The sequence below is a fragment of the Anoplophora glabripennis genome, unplaced genomic scaffold, assembly GCF_000390285.2.
Source record: "Anoplophora glabripennis isolate ALB-LARVAE unplaced genomic scaffold, Agla_2.0 scaffold185, whole genome shotgun sequence".
Classification (NCBI taxonomy): domain Eukaryota; kingdom Metazoa; phylum Arthropoda; class Insecta; order Coleoptera; family Cerambycidae; genus Anoplophora; species Anoplophora glabripennis.
In genome coordinates, this window is record NW_019416354.1 from 1588 (window position 1) to 21923 (window position 20336).

Sequence of the window (20336 nt, forward strand, 5' to 3'; positions counted from 1 at the left end):
ACACATAAACATGACACTACCCCCGGGGTTTACACAGACGAGCCGGCGAAGCAAGAAGAGCGCCAGAAGAAAGGGCCCTAGCCGGCGGGGCCCAGCCAGGACAAAAGGAGGTCCCACAAAGCGCCTACACCGGCCGCATTTGCGGTCGGGGTAGACGACGGATGGGGCCCACCTACGAAGGCTGTCCAGGCCTACACGAGATGAGGCAGGATAAAGAGGGATAATCCCCCTCGATCCCTAATCATTGAGGCCAATTTCTAGCCATGGAATAATGGCGCGGCGTGTCGGTGTCAGTACTGTCAACTCTCATACGTCTTCGTCATACTGTCAGTTGTTGTTAGTTGTCACTTGTCACTGTCACTGTCACTGTCAGTAGTGTCAGTAATGTCAGTATCCTTTTTGTAATCTCGATCTGTGGTTGTTAGTACAAGTATAAGTGTGGATAAAAGTGTTATTATTATAGATAAAAGTAAAATATTATATTTATTTCTCTATGGTAATATGTACATACAATACCTATATACATATAAATATTTGTAATCTTTAGAGATTAGTCTCTTGTATAGCGTATAGCTTCAAATGGTTTATATTTGCACAATATTGTATGTTCTGTGATTGTATCTAAACATTTATAAGGATTATTGAATTATATATAATTTTCAAATAAATCTGATGTGCAGCATTTAAATATAAACAATAAGTATTAAATAAGTGTGTTAAAACATTAAAATTATTGTTCATAAATAATTAAGAGCAGTTCCCATTTCAAACCACTTTTGACTTAATAATGCCTGGGTGGTATTATGATAAAAAAGAATTGAGAAATACGCCTTCTGCACAAGATGGAATTGATTACAAAACTGAAATGCGTTATCGAAAAGAGGGTAATGTGAAAAAACTTAAGTAATAAAACTTAAAATAATTTTATATTTGTTTTAGGGGCTAGATTGATCATAGATATAGGGTCTAAAATCAATCTAGGTTACAATACTATGGCTACAGGCGTTGTATACTATCATAGATTTTATATGTTTCACTCATTCAAACAGTTTCCTAGATATGTGACCGCATGTTGCTGTTTATTCTTGGCAGGAAAAGTAGAAGAAACTCCAAAGAAGTGCAAAGATATAATTAAAATTGCTAGGAGTTTACTAACAGATCAAAAATTTGCTACGTTTGGTGAAGATCCAAAGGAAGAAGTAGGTAAGAAAGTGTTTATTCTTTTATATAAATAATTTTATGTTTTCGTAGGTTATGACTTTAGAAAGAATTTTACTGCAGACTATTAAATTTGATTTACAAGTAGAGCATCCTTATCAATATTTATTGAAATATGCAAAATGTCTGAAGGGAGATAACGTGAAACTGCAGAAAATGGTACAAATGGCATGGACTTTTGTAAATGATAGCATTTGTACCACACTAGCTCTTCAATGGGAGCCAGAAATTATAGCTGTGGCGTTAATGTATCTAGCAGGAAAATTGAGTAGATTTGAGGTTGTGGATTGGATTGGAAGAACTTCGAAGCATATCCGTTGGTGGGATTTGTTTGTTGAAGATGTTACAATGGAGTTGTTGGAAGATGTTTGCCATCAGGTAACTAGTATTGTTTTTGTTTTTCAGTAGAGTATCTTCACAAATAATCTCAATTTTTTTTGCTTGTATATTCTATTTGACTATCATTTCTTTTTTATTTATATTTTTGCTGTAATTGTATATTTATTTGAACATACTTAAAGCCTACTATTCTAAACTTCGTTATGTTAATAATCTGGCGCAATACGTTGGCTATGATTAGTAATGACTGTTTTAATTTTTTTTATATAATTTCAAATAAATTGGAATTTAATAAAGTACACGTACTACATTTTTGATAAATATTTTAAATTCTACATAGCAAAATTTTATTTCGAAAACTTATTTTTTTTTTGTTTATGCAGTGTTACAAAAAAGTAGATTCAGCCAGTAACCATAATTGTTTTGGATGAAAGTGACGTGATTTTCTTTACACAATTGTTTATTTAGGTGTTTCTTTTATAAGATCAAAGTTATAATGTAAAAAAGGAATTTTAATGTAATTTTGTTTTTAAATGTACAGTGGGTGGCCAAATTATTAGGGACAGTACTCAGTTTCTTATATTTTCCAGTTTGACTGATTTTTTTTTAACAAACAGTTGGTTCCATGACTTGTAGCTATTTTTTATTCAAAAGAGTGTATTACTAAGATCATAAAAACAAGTTACGTGGGAGAAACTATAAATTTTTTTCATAAAAGCTATATATGTGCATCAATGGAAATCTGCTAAAATTAATCTTAGTATTTAGTGTTGCACTGTTTGCCGCAATTAAAGCTTTTATGTCTCGAGTTTCAACTAATTGGTGCTTGGTGGTGATCACTCCATTAGCAATCGCCCGTTTGGTGAGTCCCCACATGTTCTCTATAGGATTCATACCCAGTCAGGGCAAAATGGTGATGTTTTTTCGGCCAGGAACGCACTATCACTCCTGGCTTTGTGGCTCGATGCCGAATCGTACATAAAAATGAACTCGGCATCACCAGGGAACCATTCTTCGATATGTGGCAGTAGCCGGATTTTTTTGTACTCGCTTGTATGGATCCTGCCTCATGATCCACTTCACGATGTATAAGCGTCTTATGCCCTTTGCTGAAATCACAGACCATACCATGACACCAACCGGGTATTTAACCATCACCACAAGGCAGTCTGGATGGAACTGCTCTCTCCAAGACGTCGTCGGAGAAATGAAGTTTTGTTGACCAAAATTTGAAACGCTGATTAAAAATATTGGGATAATCACAAAAAAATCTGTATTAAAACTATTTTAATTAGTTGTTCTCATTTGAATGCAGTCAGCAACAGTCATATTCTGGAGTTATTGGGCTCATTGCAGCCGCATCTTCTTCATGACCTCCATCAGAGGTGGTTTTTGGGTCGACAACGACCGATTAGGTTTTCTTTTGCCAATCGGACTGTCATTAGGGAAATTACAATTCCTTCATTGTTTATTATGGTAATTCTATACGAAATATCAATAACGTTTTGATAATTTGTAATAGGAAAAAGTCACGAAAAACGATTCAGAAATATTTTTTAGCATCTCTGTAACAAAAATTTTTAACAAATTACCACCATATGAAGAGTAACCTCACTTATCTGATAAATGATGTAGAATATCGGGTTGACACTCAACAAAAATATTAATAACAGTACCAGCTGCAATACAAAATAAAAAAATCTTGTGAAGATCTATTTGTTTTTTCAAAAAAATAAATTGAACTAGAAACTTCATAAATATGAGTAGTGTCCCTAATAATTTGGCCACCCACTGTATTTGGTTGTTTTTGTATATTTTTGATATAATTTTAGCAAAAAAAATTAACACAGGAAAGGGAGTTGCAGTACTCCCTACTTTTTTTGGCCATTTGATTATTTCCACCTTTTAAAATTTTAATTTAGTATTTGATTTTAATTTTTTTTTTTTAGTGCTAAGCCCAAAGTATAGGGTATTGTAAACATAACTTAGGAAGTTGATATATATGCAGGGTGTTTTAGGATTAAGTCGACAAACTTTGTGGACGTGTTCCTCTGGTCAGAATAAGTAAAAAAACAGGGCTAAAACGCTTTGTTTTCGAGATAAGGGATGTATAGAATTCCATAAAAATAGTAATATATTTTAATATCTTGAAAGCGAACAGAGATATTTAAGTAAAACTTGGTGTGACTTGTCATTAGATAGTTTGTTGCAATATGTCTCAATAATAAGTAGTACCCCGGTGGAGGAGGAGATATGAATATGTGGTTCAATTAATTCGATGGAGTACGCACCTGTAAAAAATGAGAACTAGTACCATTTTTGAATGTAATATTTTATCCTGGACAATTCCTTGGGGTTTTCTCGTATTTGCTTCCGTTTTATGGCAAATTTAGTTTATTTTGGTTTATCTCATAAACTTATTAATGGTTATTAGTAAAGGAAATAGAAGTATGCTGATTTAAACCCGATGGATTATTAGTTAAATAAAAATTGCTAGTCAATACCCTTGAAAATCTATTTAAAAAAATAGTTCAGGCATGTCAAGAATTAACTCCACTTCAGTGTTGATTGGCCACCAGTTTCATAATTATATGTCGAGCTTGCTTACAAGTACCTTTTAAAGAATCTATTTTCAGTCTGATATTACTTTTCATGTTCCATTTTTATGTTTTAATTACTTTCATTTTATGAACATTGATAAACTCATGGTGTCTTATTTAATTTCATCAACAATGTAACATATTTATCGATTACACTTCAAAAAAGTTTATGGTTAATTAACTTACTGAAACCTTCTCATGTCTTTACCAAATACAAATTCTGGATGGAAGTACCCATATTAACTGCGCATATCAATGATTAAATGATAGTAGTAACTGTAGTAAATAAAATAAATGCAGAATGTTAATTGATAGATAAATCATAGAAAATAAAGAAAAATGTTTAAAACTATGTTAGGAATAAGAACAATGAAACTATAGAGACACATTTTAACAAAAAATATACAAATTATTTGAAGCCACTTCTGGTTATGCCCGGATTATTCATTGATTTAAATTTTGAATGTTGTTAACTGACAATTTGTATACATTGGTTTTAATTGAATATAATCAATGCAGTGTAAATACTGTGAAGCCTCATCCTTTGTTACAGGTTTACCACAATCAACCCATATCTGATAAATAATGAACGTCTACCTAAGCTTATGAGGTGAACAGCAACATATTTAGAATATTTCCGTAACTATAGCCATTAACAATTTATGAGGTGAACTTAAATAATCTGAATTTGCCGTGAAACTGTAGCAAACACAAGAAAAACTCAAGATACTTTTTTTGTACAAGGTAAAATATTGCAATAAAAATGGTACCAGCTTTCATTTTTTATAGGGTCATACTACTATATTTGTCGAATTAATTAAACTGCCTACCCAAGTGTCCACCACTGATGGCTAGAAATACTTAATAGACATATTGCCACAAACTATTTAATCATAAGTCACACCAAGTTTCACTTAAAAGTCTCTACTCAATTTGAGGATATTAAAAAGTACCTATCATTATTTTTTTTGGAATCTGTAACACCAATATCTCGAAAACAAAGCGTTTGTGGCCCTATGTTTGTACACATTTTTTACTTATTCTAATGTTAGGAATGTGTGGTATTATATTGAATCTAAACAATCTGTGGGTTACAAATTCACTTACTTTTTTGTTAACACTGTAACAAATATGTGGAATGTTATTCATAATACATTGCAAATTGGCAGGTGCTTGATCTCTACTCTCAGATGGACACAAACAATGCTCCAGATAGCCCACCATTGCAGCCCCAAATGTCAGTAACACAAGTAACTCCAGTGAGTGTACGAAGAACCTCCAATGGCAACGAAAAAATTGTATCGCCAGATCAACCTCCACCCGTTAATATCAAAATTCCTCCACCATCTTCCGATGTGCCCCCATTTCCTTATCAGACCTTCACGGGAGCACCCCCTTCCATTGCAAGTTATGCAGCAGCTTTCCCTACTTCAATGAGCGCACCTCCGGGTATATCAGCCCCGCCACATATGGCTGGTCCACCACCGGGACCTCCTCCACATATAACTGCACCTCCTCCAACCGTTTTTCCTCCTTATGTTAATCATCCCCCTCCCTTTACAACTGTCATACCGCCAGGGGGACCACCATTTTTCTCTACAAATGCTCCACCACCAAGTCAGCCTCATAGGCCTTTTTATCCTCCTCCAACATAGACATAATTATGTTAAATATTGTTTGTGTTACATTAAGATTAATTTGTAAACTAATTTGTGATTTTTGCAATAAAGATTATGATAAATCATTTATGTGATTCACAATTTTCCTAATAATAATCAGTACAAATTAAATTATAAGTATATTTATTTTATAATAATAATAATAATAATAATAATACATTTATTCTCAACGGATTAATACCCAATTACAGAGAAAAAAAATATATGTAAGACAAAGTGTATAACAAAAAAAGTAGTTCACAATATACGACAAAAAAAAAGGAAAAAGAAAAACAACAATTAAGCAGGATAACCCATCAATAACTATAGCGTGGACTTAAACTTAGCAATAATATAACTTATACCATGAAAATTGATGTCGCACTGATCGGATATACCATTGAATAATTGACACATAGTATAAATCGGTGATTTAACTAATATATTAGTTCTAGGGGTTTTACAATAAAAAGTAGGCTTATATCTTGACTGGGCTCTTGGCACTGAAAATGAAAATTGTTGCAAAAGATAGTCACAATCAATTGAGTTATTAAACAGTTTACACAAAAAAGTTAACGCAGCGCAGTTTCTTCTGTCTGACAATGCAGGAAGACTGAAAGACTCGAGTAGAGTTAGATGATCAAATCCTCTGGGGGGATAAAACCCATTACATTTAAAATACATAAATTTTAGACATTTACGCTGTACGGATTCTATATGGTGGATAGAATTTTGATATATAGGAGACCAAATGATTGATGCATAATCCATTTTACTTCTAATAAATGTTACATATAAAATTCTAAGTGAATTTATTTCGGAGAACTCGCCCCAATTCCTAATAAAATATCCTAACAATCTGCAGGCAGAAGAAACAGTTTCCAGGACATGATTGTTGAAGGAGAGTCCCTTATCGAATATTACTCCCAAATCTTTATATGTATCACATCTCTCCAGTACAACTCCATTCAGTGAATAATCAAATATTATAGGATATGATTTCCTATGGAACGAAACAACCTTACACTTAGTTAAGTTTAGTTCAAGCCTGTTGTTAAGACACCAGCTGTGAACTTCATCTAGCGAGGCCTGTAGGACCTTGCAATCGATAACTGAATTAATTTGTAAATAAATTTTCAAATCATCAGCAAAAAGCAAATGTTGCACAGATATTTTAGTTGAAATGTCATTCACAAAGAGAAGGAACAGTAAAGGACCCAAATTCGACCCCTGAGGAACACCTGATGTCGACACATACATCTCAGAACGTACACCACCATATTCAACATACTGACGACGATTTAGTAAATATGATTCGATTAGGTTGGATAACGAACTTGAAAATCCTGTCGCTCTGAGTTTAGACAGCAGACGTAGATGATCAATTCTGTCAAACGCTTTTCTTATGTCAGTATATATAACATCTACCTGGCCTGCAGCATCTAAAGTTTCCGAGATATATTGCGTGACACAGCATAAATTCGTTATAGTCGATCTGTTCAACATAAATCCATGCTGAAAAGATGAGATTGTGGACCTCACCGAACTATAGATGGTATCATATACAATAATTTCAAATAATTTGCCGAAATTACATAGTATGGCTATTGGCCTGTAGTTATCAATGAGAGTGCGATCTCCACCTTTATGTATAGGACAGATCTTGGCTGTTTTCCATAAATCAGGATATATTTCACTTGACAGAATTAAATTAAACAAATGAAGGAGAGGTGTCAAAAACGCGTGAATACAATCTTTTACAATGAAGCTTGGAATTTTATCCACCCCAGCGGTCATCTTGTTTTTGAGTTTTTTAGAGGCCATAATAATATCCTTCTCGGATATAGTATTTATAATGATATGTAGATTAGAAAATGATACTGTATCATTATCAAAACTCTGATTGTCAGAATCCAAAAATACGCTAGAGAAAAATTCAGCAAATGCGGTAACAATGGATTGGGACGAATCAAAACTAGAATCATTTAACTGCATTCTGCCAGGTATCCTTGATCTCTTATTTTTGTTATTAATAAAGCCCCAGAATTTATTTGGATCCAATGAAACACTAAGCTCTACTTCTCGAACATAAACGGAATAAGATATTTTAATTTGTTCCTTAATTAAAGCTCTTAAATTTCTAAATGTTTGCAAATAACTATCTAACTTATATTTCTTATAATTTTTGTGGGCTGAATTTTTTAATTGAATGTTTTTTATAATTTCATAAGTAAACCAAGGAGGATAGCACCTGTTGGAGTTTTTAGAGCATTTTTTGTATTTTTTATATATTTTTATGGTTGAATAGCCTTTTAAAATAAAGAAGATTGAGCTTCAATAAATAACATCTAACCCTTGAGTACTGACATGTCGTCCGACAGTCTACCGCTATTTTATAATTTTTGATATCTTTTTTATTTAACAGAATTCTAATCCCAATATTAGTGTACTCTCAAATGAAAGATCAAAAAAGGTATACAGCACAATAATAAAAGTAATAAAAGAAATATTAGCGAATAGTACCGAAGCAACTGGAAACTGAAAGTTGAATGTCGTCCGGTAGACGACACGTCAGCAAGAGTGTAGCTACGGTTAAGCATACACATATTTGTTTGCTGCCTCAAAATGTCTAGAAAAGCGAGTTCTTCAAAAACTTTTCTAAAACAACTTGCAAGACAACTAGCTGAATCACATATGAAAAGGAAAGAAGCCAATCTTCACATTCCTAGAGAAATAAAATTTTGCATACGTCGCATTTTGGGTATTGAAGAAAAACCATTAGATGGGATCGACGACGATAGATTAGAAAAACGAAAAATATGTTTCATTTGCCCAAGTAAAAAGAGGTGAATGTCAAAATACTTGTGTAACACATGTAAGAAGCCTATATGCCTTCAGTGTACAAAAAGGGTATGAGTCCGCTGCGTGGAAGATCTGTGAGAAGCATATTTTTGACGATTGTAAATGTATTGTTATGTTTATCATTTTTTCGTATTTTCTATGTACAACGCTTCTTTAATATTTGTTTAACATTTAAGGCAGCTGAATTTAGTTTTGCATTCATTTTTTTTATTTTTTTTATCGCAAAACGCGGTATATATGCTTTTATGTTACATTTTCTTATCTTTAGTTACCAAATATATATTTTTTCAAACAACTAGTATTATTTTTTCAATGTTTATAATTTATATCACATACCATTGTAATGAAATATATTATACTTAAAAGTATTTCAAATTTTAAATAATGCCATAGTACAAATATTTTTTAAAAAGTAGTGTCTCAGACGACACATCAGTATATATATTCCTACAATTGTATGTCAGTACTTAAGGGTTAAATATATTTGTTAGAGTCCAAAAAATAAATATTTCGGAGACGTATAGTTTTTTTAAAATCGAACTTATCTACTCATGATATAAATAAATTTGGAGAATTATTTGCTATAAGTTAAGAAGAAAAAAAATACAAGCATGCACTATAGCAAAGTTAATTTTTGAGATAAAAGGATTTAAAAATAAGTACAAAAATAGGTATTATATAATAATAAATAATACCATATTTGTTTGTTCACAGATATTGCAATGATTTAAGATATTATTTTGAATGTGATATACAAATAAAAGTATGATAAAAAATAGATTCTTGTTTGTGATACCATCGATTACGAAATTACTGGAGGGGAGTTGAGGGTAATTCCCCGAAACTGATAGAAAAGGACAGAAACTCCCTTGTGTTTTCCCGGCGGTAGTGCGGAGTGCGGTTAAAGTATTTCCTCTGATATTTTTCATTGAATTAAAGAATGCACTGAGAATTCCGACTGCATTATTTGAGCAAATAACTAAAAGTATTCCTAACAATGTTCACAATATGATGCTTTAGTACAAACAATATATTTAGTGTGAAATTAATTACGTATTTCCCAGTCAACATCGACCTCTGTTGAAATCATAACCTACAAAATTCAGCGCGTTTTAATGCATGAGGTAGGTGTAGGTATATTATTCGTACATATATCGATTAAAATAATAATCACATGGGATTGTTGTTTATGACTTGTTGATAAGTTGTATTTTTTAGCTTAACTGCTAAATTCATTACGTCGGCGGAAATTTGAGTGCGACTATCCTTATTCCAAGAAGCAGTTTTCAAGATTATTTAACACTAACAGCGTTTCTGGAAATAATCAGTTACCATGTCTAATTTCAATTTATGTGGGTTGCTGTTGTTTTGCAATTTAATATTACTTTTTTGTAAGGCAGCTAAATCACATCCGTTTGTGTTCCAAAAATATTTAAATTCTTGTTCCTATAATTCATCAGGTGGTAAATTATTATTTACAAGGTAAACTAATACATTTTTATTTGCATATTTATTTGAGGTGATGTAGTATTTACTCACTAATTATTACTATTTCCTTTTTAGCAAAGAATGGATAGTGAAAGATGCTGGTATTGTTATTTTCTACACATTGTGCGGTTATTTGCGTGAAGAAATATGTGGTGAAAAAGCTGCAGCTTGTTTAAAAAGTAAAGAATATAATACAATAATTGGAAAAAAGTTTATTTTAGGTAAGAGCTGAAAGGAAAATAATATAAAATATTAATTATTTACCAATGTATTTTTATAGGAAAAGACAATTCACTTAAACTTGTTAGTGGAAATTTCTGCAAAGCTAATTCTGCAAAAAAATATAAAATAACAATTAAATTTGAATGTGACCAAGATATGGAGGTAAAGTATTTCTTTTAATTTTAATAAGTTATTTAATTAATATATATTTATGTACTTAGCTAAGAAAAGAAAGGGAACATATTTAAGTATATTACAATAATCATTTTTTTCTTGAGGTATGAAATTGGCGAAATTCCCTAAATTTTATCATTTTTTTAAGAACAATTATAATTATATAGGGTACTTTTTGAAAATTATTTCTTAGGTAAATTTTAAACCAAAAACCAAGTGGTTTTAGATAATGTCTTGTATATATAGGGTGTTCCAATTAAAACTTCCCACCTGGAAAATATCGAAATTAGAAAAAAAAAAACAAAACCTGAGACACGTTAATTTACTTTCCAAGGGGGATACGTGATGGTGTAAGTTTCGGTGTCTTGGAAGCTCCGACGAAGCTCCTCTTTTTCACTGTACCTACCACCTATATATGTCAAAAAATATAATTGTGCGTCTGGCGTTTTTAAGCTTTTAGGTGTTTATGATTCTCTGTGATATCTACAAATCAGCGTAGTAATTGGTGGAGGTATCTCAAGTCTGCTGTGCAGCCCTCCCACCACCCATCCCGCCTTCCTTTACTACATACTTTTTTTGGAATATTTTTTTATTATTTTCTTTTTTAAATTTGTATAAAGTTGTAAAAAATTTACTTCCTTTACCTTCCTTTATAATAATAATGAGCTAGAAAGAAAATACATGTCTCCCATTTAAAAAATTTTTAAAGGTTTACTGCAGTTGCCGCCTTATAGCGCCGCGTTAGGGGAACAACTCGATCCGACTGGCGCCACAGTGAGAAAGGTTGAGAAAATCACATACAGCTACGGCATAATGAGGTGGAGCATCATTCTGCTGAAACCATACATCGTCTTCTGGCAAAGCATCGTCATTTTCCATAATTTCCACAATCATCGGGTAGATATTCGTTTCCAGTAGATTCATATACATGTTTTCATCCAGATTTTCCGGTGGGAAGAAAGGTCCTATGAGGTGGTCTCCCAGTATGCCCGCCCAAACATTTAATATCCTCGGATGCTGCATATGAGTTTTATGAAAAATGCGCCGATTTTCATCACTCCAATAGCGGCAATTACGGCAGTTGGCTCGACCATCCAGTAAGGAACGTACATTCATCGGAAAAACAGATTAGTATAAAAAATTTGTATTCCTTCGAGCACGATCACTCATTTCTTCACAGAACTGCAAGCGGCGATCAGGATCATCTTCATTAAATTAATTCTGTATGGGTGATACTTATAAATTTTTAAGATTCGGCAGCAATTAGGTACAGTAATTCCTGAAGTACTTTTAAGTTTTCTGAGACACAAATTTGGTCCCATTGCCATGTGACCTAGGACAGGGTAATGGGACGTAATGAGGGTAATCAGGTATTACCCTCATTACGTACGTCGTGTTCACGTTGATGCTTTCTGTTTGCAACCGATCCAGTTTCCGAAAATTTATGCACTAAATCCAGGAGGTACTGATGCGAAGTGTTTTTGTCAGGATGACAATCATTAAAAATCTGTGCTGCCTGCCATGCATAGTCATTATTATTGTAGAACAAATTAATTATTTCCGCTTTTTCATTGTATAAACCATTTTCACGAATTGGAATTCAGTCGACTTTGTGATGATTTTACGGGATATTGTCTGGACAAGACATGACGAGACAATATTGTCTCGTTTAAAGTAAAGCGATACAATATAATGTTTTTGTATCAACAGATAAACAAAAAATCAAAACAAATTTTTTTTTATCGAGAAATTTTTGAAGAATGTTGTCAGATAACGCTCGAAATGTTTCGAAATGTTCAAAAGATTTTATTATTGTATGGAAGCAGAGGGAAACAAATTTGAACACTTAATAAAATAACATTCTTTCATTCATTGATATTTTGTTTTTAAATGAAGATTTTATTGTCATATTCAAACCAAAACTTAAAAAGGCATATGTCCTTGTAAGCAGAATTGAAAAAGCTTTAAAATGAGGTGTCACTCAACATTTAAAGTTTAGGGGTATTTGTGCTCCTGGCTAAGGAGTAGCTTCCAAGACACCAAAACTTATGCCATCATGTCTCCCCTTTGAAAAGAAAATCGGCATGTCTCAGTTTTTTTTGCTTTTTTTTAATTGCAAGATGGGAAGTTTTAATTGGAACACCCTGTATAATAATTTAAATGAATCAGTTATTGTTTTCAAAATAATCTATACCATAATACATTTTATGTTGCATTACAATGAAACATAAATTATACAGTCCTATTAATAGCGAAATTTTATTGATTTTTACTGTACAGGATGACCCAAACAATGGAGTTACTTGAAAACGAAAGGGCATTTATTATATTTTTTGCTGATTTTAGTTCAAAAATATATTTCTACGATGTTTTGGTGAAAATTTATTTCAAGGGCAAAGTTTTTTATTTGTTTTTGTTAGCATTAGGTATTTAAGTTTTTTGTGTTTTTGATATGTAAAAGAAACCATAATGTCATTGCTCAGATTTTTGACTATTTTTTATTTTTAGCCTTAACGACTTTAACAGAAATTTTATATTTTATGGTCAAGTTACCACAAATTTGATAAGTTATTCTGAACTTGCTGAATATAAAAAAGATTTTCTTTTACGATCTAAAATGAATAAAAATAATTGACAACTTATTTTTATTTTACGTGTTTTTGACCAACTACTGCTTGATTTGGATCATAAAATATTCCTATTTTTGACCACCACATCCATAATTCTAATTGAAAACGGTCATTCACCCCTGAATTAAAAATAGAGTAATATAGAACTGACAGCAAAGTAGGAAATTGTCTTTTTGGAGAATATCTTTGAAATATAGAAATAAACCCAATTTTTCTTAATTTTTTGTGATTGTTGACATTAATTTCAACAGAGTTTTTGGAAGACTTCTAAAACTGGACAACTGTAATACAAATAACATATCAATAAATTAATGCCGACTAAATAAATTAATAATCCATATAAAATCTGCTGGTTGAAAAAGAGTTAATTTTTCGACTACTTGACTAAAAATTATAAAAACAAATGAGGGAAAAGTGGATAACGATCATATATTACAATTATGCCTCCACATAGTGAGTTAAAGTAAAAGAGAAGATATTTGATCAAAACCAAACAAAAAAGAGGGAGAGAAACTAGCTAGTTACTCGATTCTTGGCCAGTTAGTTGAAATCTAGTCAAAACATTTTTCTAATACCTTAACTTGACCTCTTGATTTTACGAAAAAAATTAAATATTCACATTGAAAATCAATTTGAATTTAGCATTTGTTTTCTGTTCTTTGTTCACTTAGAATTTTTAACAGTTTTTGTCATATGTCAGTAGACTACTTGAATGCTACTACTTGTGTTTACGTAATAGGAAGATTTTAAATCAAACAAAAAATATGATGGAATTGTGATGAGTGGAAATCATGGTTGAAAACAGGGAAATTGGGAAAGAAATAATATTTATTTTTCTTCTATTTTAGTTTTACAAAACAAGTTGAGAACTGGTATTGGTCGAATAACTAGCGCAGTGAGCCTTTGATTAATTTAGTGAATTATCTATATTAAAAAAAAATATTTAGAAATAATCAGTTTAGCAATATTTAAATACAATACAATTTTCCATGCTTGATGAAATTAAATTTTTATAATAAATTTTTGTGTTTAGAAAAGTGATTTGTTATTTTTCAGAGATAAAAAATTTTAACCTTGATGAAATAATCCTTTAATAAGTAGTGTTCAAAATATCATTTTGAACCAAAATAAATTAAAATAAAATTTAAATTTTAAACATTGTGCCTACTTTCGCTATTAGAGGTTTGTATGAAGTTTAGCAAAAAAAAAAATAAATTATTACTACATAATGGTGAAAGTAATATAGAAATGATAAAAACCTTTAATATTAATTTTGCCATTCAAAATTAATATTCTCTAAACTCGGTATAAATATATATGTTCCATAATTAAAAATTAATGGAAATGTTTTGTGATGTAATATAGTTTCTTTTCCATTTTTTGAAAATAATCCTGAAACAAATCGATAAAAAAATGTATTACAATTCCATCCTAAATGAGTTATATTGTATATAAAATTTATTTGAAAGTATAAAGCTGACAACTTCCATAGAATATAAACTAGTAATAACATTTTAGGAAGCACATTTAGAAAAGGAAAGTGATTGTGAATACAATATACATATGATTCATCCAAAATGTTCACTAAATTGTGTCACAAATATCGATAACCAGTTAATTGACCTAAGAAAACTAAAAGGAAATTACTTTGTCACCTCAATAAACAACACAAATTTTAGTATTGCTTTATGTGGTGCAAAACAACAATGTACCAAAGCTGATAGTGATATTTCTATCTGTAAAAAGGATAATGGTGGAATAATACCTTTGTCCAGGGTCGACCATGAAAGAATAATTTATAATTCAGACAAAAATGAAATTGTGTTTCGTGGATCATATAAAGAAGAAAGTGGTGAGTATAAAAACTACCTATTTACAAATATTTGTGTTAAAACAATACAAATACAACATTTGTTGACATTAGTCATATTTTGTAATGCATTATTCACCATTATAATTTAATAATATGTGACTATGATTATTATTGACTTATATTTGTGAAATATTTGAAATTAAAAAAAATTTCATTGCGGCCTGCTGTCGAGGAAATACAGGCTGGTTACTTGGAAACAAGAGAAGCAGATATATACGTTCTGCAAGTTCTATTCATTAGATATACATAGTCACTTTATTTTTGTGTATAAATAATGCCAATGAGGATATTGCTGGCATTGGTATGCCGAGTTAAATTCTTTTATTGCAGGAACTTTAGAAATATGATTATCTAAAAATAAAGTAATTTTTTGTTTTTTTATACAAAACACATATACATTTTAAAAAAATATGGTGTTCTCAATAAATACTAGGATATTTCAAAAAATATTAATACTGATGAAAAAGTATATATAACAAAAAATGTTGAAATATGACTGCTTTTAATACCTGTAATGAAAACAAATTTCTACACAAACATGAAATCAATCTCTATATGTAACCAATAGAACTTGCAGAATCTTCTTTTGTTCTCAGGTAAATAGCCTAGGGAGTTTTAGCTGAATCACCCTATTTATCAAATGTGTTGTATGTGTATAACTTTAATACTTCAGTTCATTCAAAATTAAACATAGTTTCTAGATTTTTGTCTGTAACAAAATTGTATTTTTTTAATATCTGAAATATGGTACTTCAACTGAATTGCTTGAATTACTGTTACAATATTGTAAAAAAAATCATAACATTAGTAATATAATCCATTCATTCTCATATTTCTCTTTCTCTTTTTGTCTATCGGTTCACTTTAAACGCTACACAAAAATGTTAATTTTTAGATTTAAAGAAATTTGAATTGTTACTGAAATGTGACTGGGAAAATGATATAGGACAGATAAATTACAGGAAGCTTCCAACTCAAGGAAAGGAGTATAAATTCATTATGGATTCTTCCTATGGGTGTGTAAAGTTACCTTCTGAATGTGTGGTAAATGAAATTAAGTTTTTACTTGCAATGGTGTACAATACAAAAATTTATTTTATTGCAGGTAGAAGATTCATCTCTGATTTACAATTTGACAAATCTATATAGAAATAATGGAAGATACCAAGTGTTAAAGGTGCCTAATGGAAGTGTTATATATCTAAATATTTGTGGACCATTAACTTTTAAACAAAGCCTGGAAAATTCCTGTACTAGTAGGTAGTTAGGTGCTTATCTAAAACATATCGTTAATGTTATATTATTCTAGGATCATTTTCTCAGGTGTGTGAATTAAAGGATGGGAAATATATAAACCGAGGAAGCACAACATCTAAATTTAAAGTATATAACGATGTCATTAAAATTTCCTACACTAGTAAGTTTATATTATTATTAGGGTCCACCATTTAAAAATTCTCAAGGATGTATTTCCTATTTTTAAAATATAATCAAAATACCATTTATACCAATATCTTTTCAAGGCTTTTTAACTATTTAATTTAAAAATTGTTACAACGAGAAAACTTAAAAATATGCCATGAAAAGAGCTTTAATTTGATATATGGGTCAATAGTTTATTAACACATACTGTTTAATATGTGTTAATTTCTCAAAGAATTATTTTTAATGTAAAATTTGCGGATGTCAATTTTATTGTTTTCCGGGTTTATTTGATAATTTGTACAGAAATAGAAACACTTTCTTAAGACCATAATGACTCATTTATTCAATTAAGGAATTAGATTTTTATTGCGATGTTTTGTCTTCTAGCAATTTTTACACCACTATTGTTTATACTTTATTTTCTTTCAAATCCAATGATGTACAATATGCAACTGTTTAGTGACATTTCGGACTGGAAAATTTATCATCAGCAGTCTGAGATGTAACTATAAGGCAGTGGCGGCTCGTCAGGTGACGCAAGTGACGCACCGTTTCACCTAAAATTTCCGTTTGGTTGTGCAATTTAAAATTATTTTTAATTTTATATAAATTTTCTAATTTAGGTATAATTCTATATTGAAAATTGTTTGTTTGTTTAATATGCAGAAATAAACAGAATAGTTGCACGGTGAATGCCTTCTAAAAAAACATTGCCTTTGTTGAGCGCGAACATTAATCTCGGACCATACAACGTATAGTATACGCTAATGATGCAGATTAAAATCAGTCTGTATTCTGCTTCTCTTCGTAGCGTTGTTTACGGCGGTTGTCATGGCAACGAGGCGGCCAATGTGTGATTAAATTACGGCGTTGGGGAACAAGTGACGCATAAATTGAAGCAGCATCGCCCATTGCCTGCCTTTAACAGTTTACACGATACGCGTCGCCCAGTGCACGATTATAACGGTTCTTAGTTAATATTTGTTTTGTACCTATAATAATTGTAGAAATGTTTCCTATGTATGATCCAGTACGTATTTCATTGGAAACGTTATTTTCCAGATGGAAAATTGAGACAAAAAGGATTTTGTAAATTGCGAGAGACCTGTGCCTTATTCTCTTGATATGGAAAAAAGGGGAAGTCAAAAGACAACTTGTACGTTTGAAAGTTTCGGAATGAATGGTATTTGTAGTATAAGTGGTTGTGTGGAAGTGTTCATTTAAAAAAACTTTTCTGTATGTTTAATTTTGGGTGTAAAGTCGGGCGTGTGGAATAAGAAGGGATTTAACAATTTTGGGAACGTCACGCGAGGTTTTCGTAACCACAAAGCTTCTTTGGAACATACATGTATGGTGTGCATTAATGTTCGCAGAAGTCCACAAGCCTAACTAATATATTTTATTTTTTTATAAAATTTAAATGAAAATCCTTCTCACAAATGTCAGCTTTTCGGTAATATTGCAAATGCAACTAAAAATTTCCAGATTCATTTAAAGCTGCTTGACCTTGAAAATTTGGCAACACTGTAAGAATGTTCATAAAAATGTGATTTACACTAATACTGTAATTTTATGTTCATCACAATGCGTATTTTTTTATTTTGTTTTAAGACTTAAATTCTCTCGTGTAATATTTTTTAACCTATTCTCATTTTGTAATGTACTTGAAAAACACCTCATTGAAGAACCAACCAGACTGTTGTTTCTTTTTTTCCTTATTTAGTAATTTTTTTCTTATTTATTTTTGTATTTATTTAGATGGTGTAAAATGTAACAAAGAAGATCCTTTAAAGCGGTTCAGCACTCACATAGACTTTTACTGTTCAAAAACAGATCAAGGCCCTATATTTGTAAAAGCTGATGACTGTGATTTATTTATAAATTGGAATACGCCGTATGCATGTCCGACTTATGTAAGTAAAAATGTATAAAATAGCTTTTGATAATTTTCAAGTATATTTTTTAATTTTTTTAAATATTTTCTTTGATATTAATCACCTTTAAATTCAGCAAATGAACCTTTAATATCATTGTGGGCTACTTACAATTTTTTTTAGAATAAATCAAGTTGTGAGCATGAATCAGAAGAATACTTTAACTGCTCTGTAACATTTCGAGAGGAGCTCTATGATTTAAGTCCATTGAAGCTCTCTGGTGATAGTTATGAGATAGATGATCCTAAAAACAAGGGTATTAAATATTATTTAAATGTGTGTGGTTCTGTTATTGACCCTGAGGCACCATGTAAGAAAAATTCCATGGTTATAATGAAGGATATGGATGAAATGAATATAAAATACAGGTTAGGTTCTTTGATCATCTGAAAGTACATACTACCATTGTATAAGTAAATATAGTATTATATTTGTTATGGCTGAATAGTTGATCAAATTTTAGTTCTCGAATTCGTTACAAGGAGGAGCCATTTGTATGTAAACTTGATATTTAATCGTTCACGGTCAATTTTACACTTTCGATACTGCGCCATCTTATGTTCAATAGTTAAAGGATCCATTACATAGATATTTGGAAATACAGTTTTCTTGAGATGAAATGACGGGGTAACGGAATAAATTCATATCACGTGACATGGAAATTAGTAAAATACCAGCTACCGGCAGATACGACAAAAAAGCTTCAGTTAATGCGGTTTGAGTTTTTATCTAGGGTTTGGGAAATTATTTAAATAAGATAATATTAGTTACATCAATATGTGTGTAATTTAAGCAAGATATTTATTTTAAATTCATTAATTTCAGTATAGCAATAACAGGGCCGGGTGCAAAATAAATTGGGCAGCCGCTTCATAAATACATAAAAAACAATTATGAACGCATATGATATCATGGAGTTATATAAAAAAACAATTGAATGTTGCGTGTTAAAGATATAAACAAAATTAAATTCCTCTACTTTTTCTGGTTACAGAAATATATACATAAGAATATGTCATATGTTTGCTTAGACACATTGCATAATATTTTGTTATTGAAAAGTAAGACAAATTTTTTAAAATTTTAATTTTAATTTTTAGGGTTTTTCATGTAACCCGTTCATTAAATTTTGACAGCTATATGTGTTCAATTTAGTCTTGAAATACTTTCAAGAGTGGGATACTTCCGGTTTCACCGGAAGTGACGTCATCTCCATTGTTTTAAATGGAATACCCCATTTTTTTATATTATTCGTCGATTCTATGAGTTATTTTGAGTAATTTTTGTCACCACGTCCATGCCTTGAAAATTTATGGTTTTCGTTTTCGAGATATTTAGATTTAAAAAAAAATGCTAGATGAAACGTCGCGAATAATATTAAATATCTCTACCATTTGTATAATTGGACATACTTCCATTATTAGTAGTATTTATTATGTATTCACCGAAAATGTGTCACATTTGACCTAGCTATGCACAAGGTCCTCAAAATTTTGCGGCCAACACGGTAATTTTCAAAGATTGAAAACTAATTTTATTCAAATGAAACAGTAACAATTTTATCAGTCAGGAACATGTAGAATTAAATTCTGCGTCGACTGATATAGAGGTTTCCTATACTTATCTTCAACTGTTTTGGAGATAATCACGATTATTTATAAAGGACGAACTTTAACGTGCGTTAATTTACTACTATAATTTTTAGGTAGGGTGTGCCACCAAAAGATATTTTCTTTTGAAAAATATATGTACGTCCCAAAAAACTCTTCGATGAACTTTATTTGCTAATAAATTACATCGTTTAGTATTTTTAACGGGTTTTTGATTTTTGTAGCATTGTATGGGTCGATTAGAGTAAACTGAAACACACACCTAAACCTAAATGGAAAACAAAAAATTAAAATAAAAAAAAA

The 20336-nt window shown here is 30.9% G+C and overlaps 2 protein-coding genes across 3 annotated transcripts in view; both read left to right on the plus strand.

Moving 5' to 3' along the window:
- Window positions 1-374: 374 nt before the first annotated feature.
- LOC108906652 (cyclin-K-like) lies at window positions 375-5903 on the plus strand. The gene is made up of 4 exons (XM_023454223.1): window positions 375-884; window positions 940-1199; window positions 1252-1596; window positions 5327-5903. The coding sequence occupies exons 1-4, from the start codon at window positions 788-790 to the stop codon at window positions 5810-5812; spliced, it is 1188 nt and encodes a 395-aa protein (XP_023309991.1). The 5' UTR covers window positions 375-787; the 3' UTR covers window positions 5813-5903.
- Window positions 5904-9572: 3669 nt separating this feature from the next.
- Window positions 9573-20336, plus strand: part of LOC108906645 (cation-independent mannose-6-phosphate receptor-like) — a 27752-nt gene continuing 16988 nt past the window's right edge. The window contains exons 1-10 of one of the 2 annotated variants that reach the window (XM_023454225.1): window positions 9573-9801; window positions 9896-10159; window positions 10241-10386; window positions 10446-10549; window positions 14710-15043; window positions 15960-16108; window positions 16170-16320; window positions 16374-16481; window positions 18248-18402; window positions 18547-18791. In XM_023454225.1, coding sequence (XP_023309993.1) covers window positions 10011-10159; window positions 10241-10386; window positions 10446-10549; window positions 14710-15043; window positions 15960-16108; window positions 16170-16320; window positions 16374-16481; window positions 18248-18402; window positions 18547-18791 — 1541 coding nt within the window. In that variant the 5' untranslated portion in view covers window positions 9573-9801; window positions 9896-10010. Of the gene's footprint in view, window positions 9802-9882; window positions 10160-10240; window positions 10387-10445; window positions 10550-14709; window positions 15044-15959; window positions 16109-16169; window positions 16321-16373; window positions 16482-18247; window positions 18403-18546; window positions 18792-20336 lie in introns of both variants that reach the window. The other variant, XM_023454224.1, reaches the window with a different exon arrangement.

Coding starts and splice junctions, on each gene's coding strand:
- LOC108906652 (XM_023454223.1), top strand. CDS start 788: ATGCCTGGGTGGTATTATGATAAAAAAGAATTGAGAAATACGCCTTCT. Junction 1,200..1,251: donor GTGAAGATCCAAAGGAAGAA/GTAGGTAAGAAA, acceptor ATGTTTTCGTAG/GTTATGACTTTAGAAAGAAT. Junction 1,597..5,326: donor TGGAAGATGTTTGCCATCAG/GTAACTAGTATT, acceptor GCAAATTGGCAG/GTGCTTGATCTCTACTCTCA.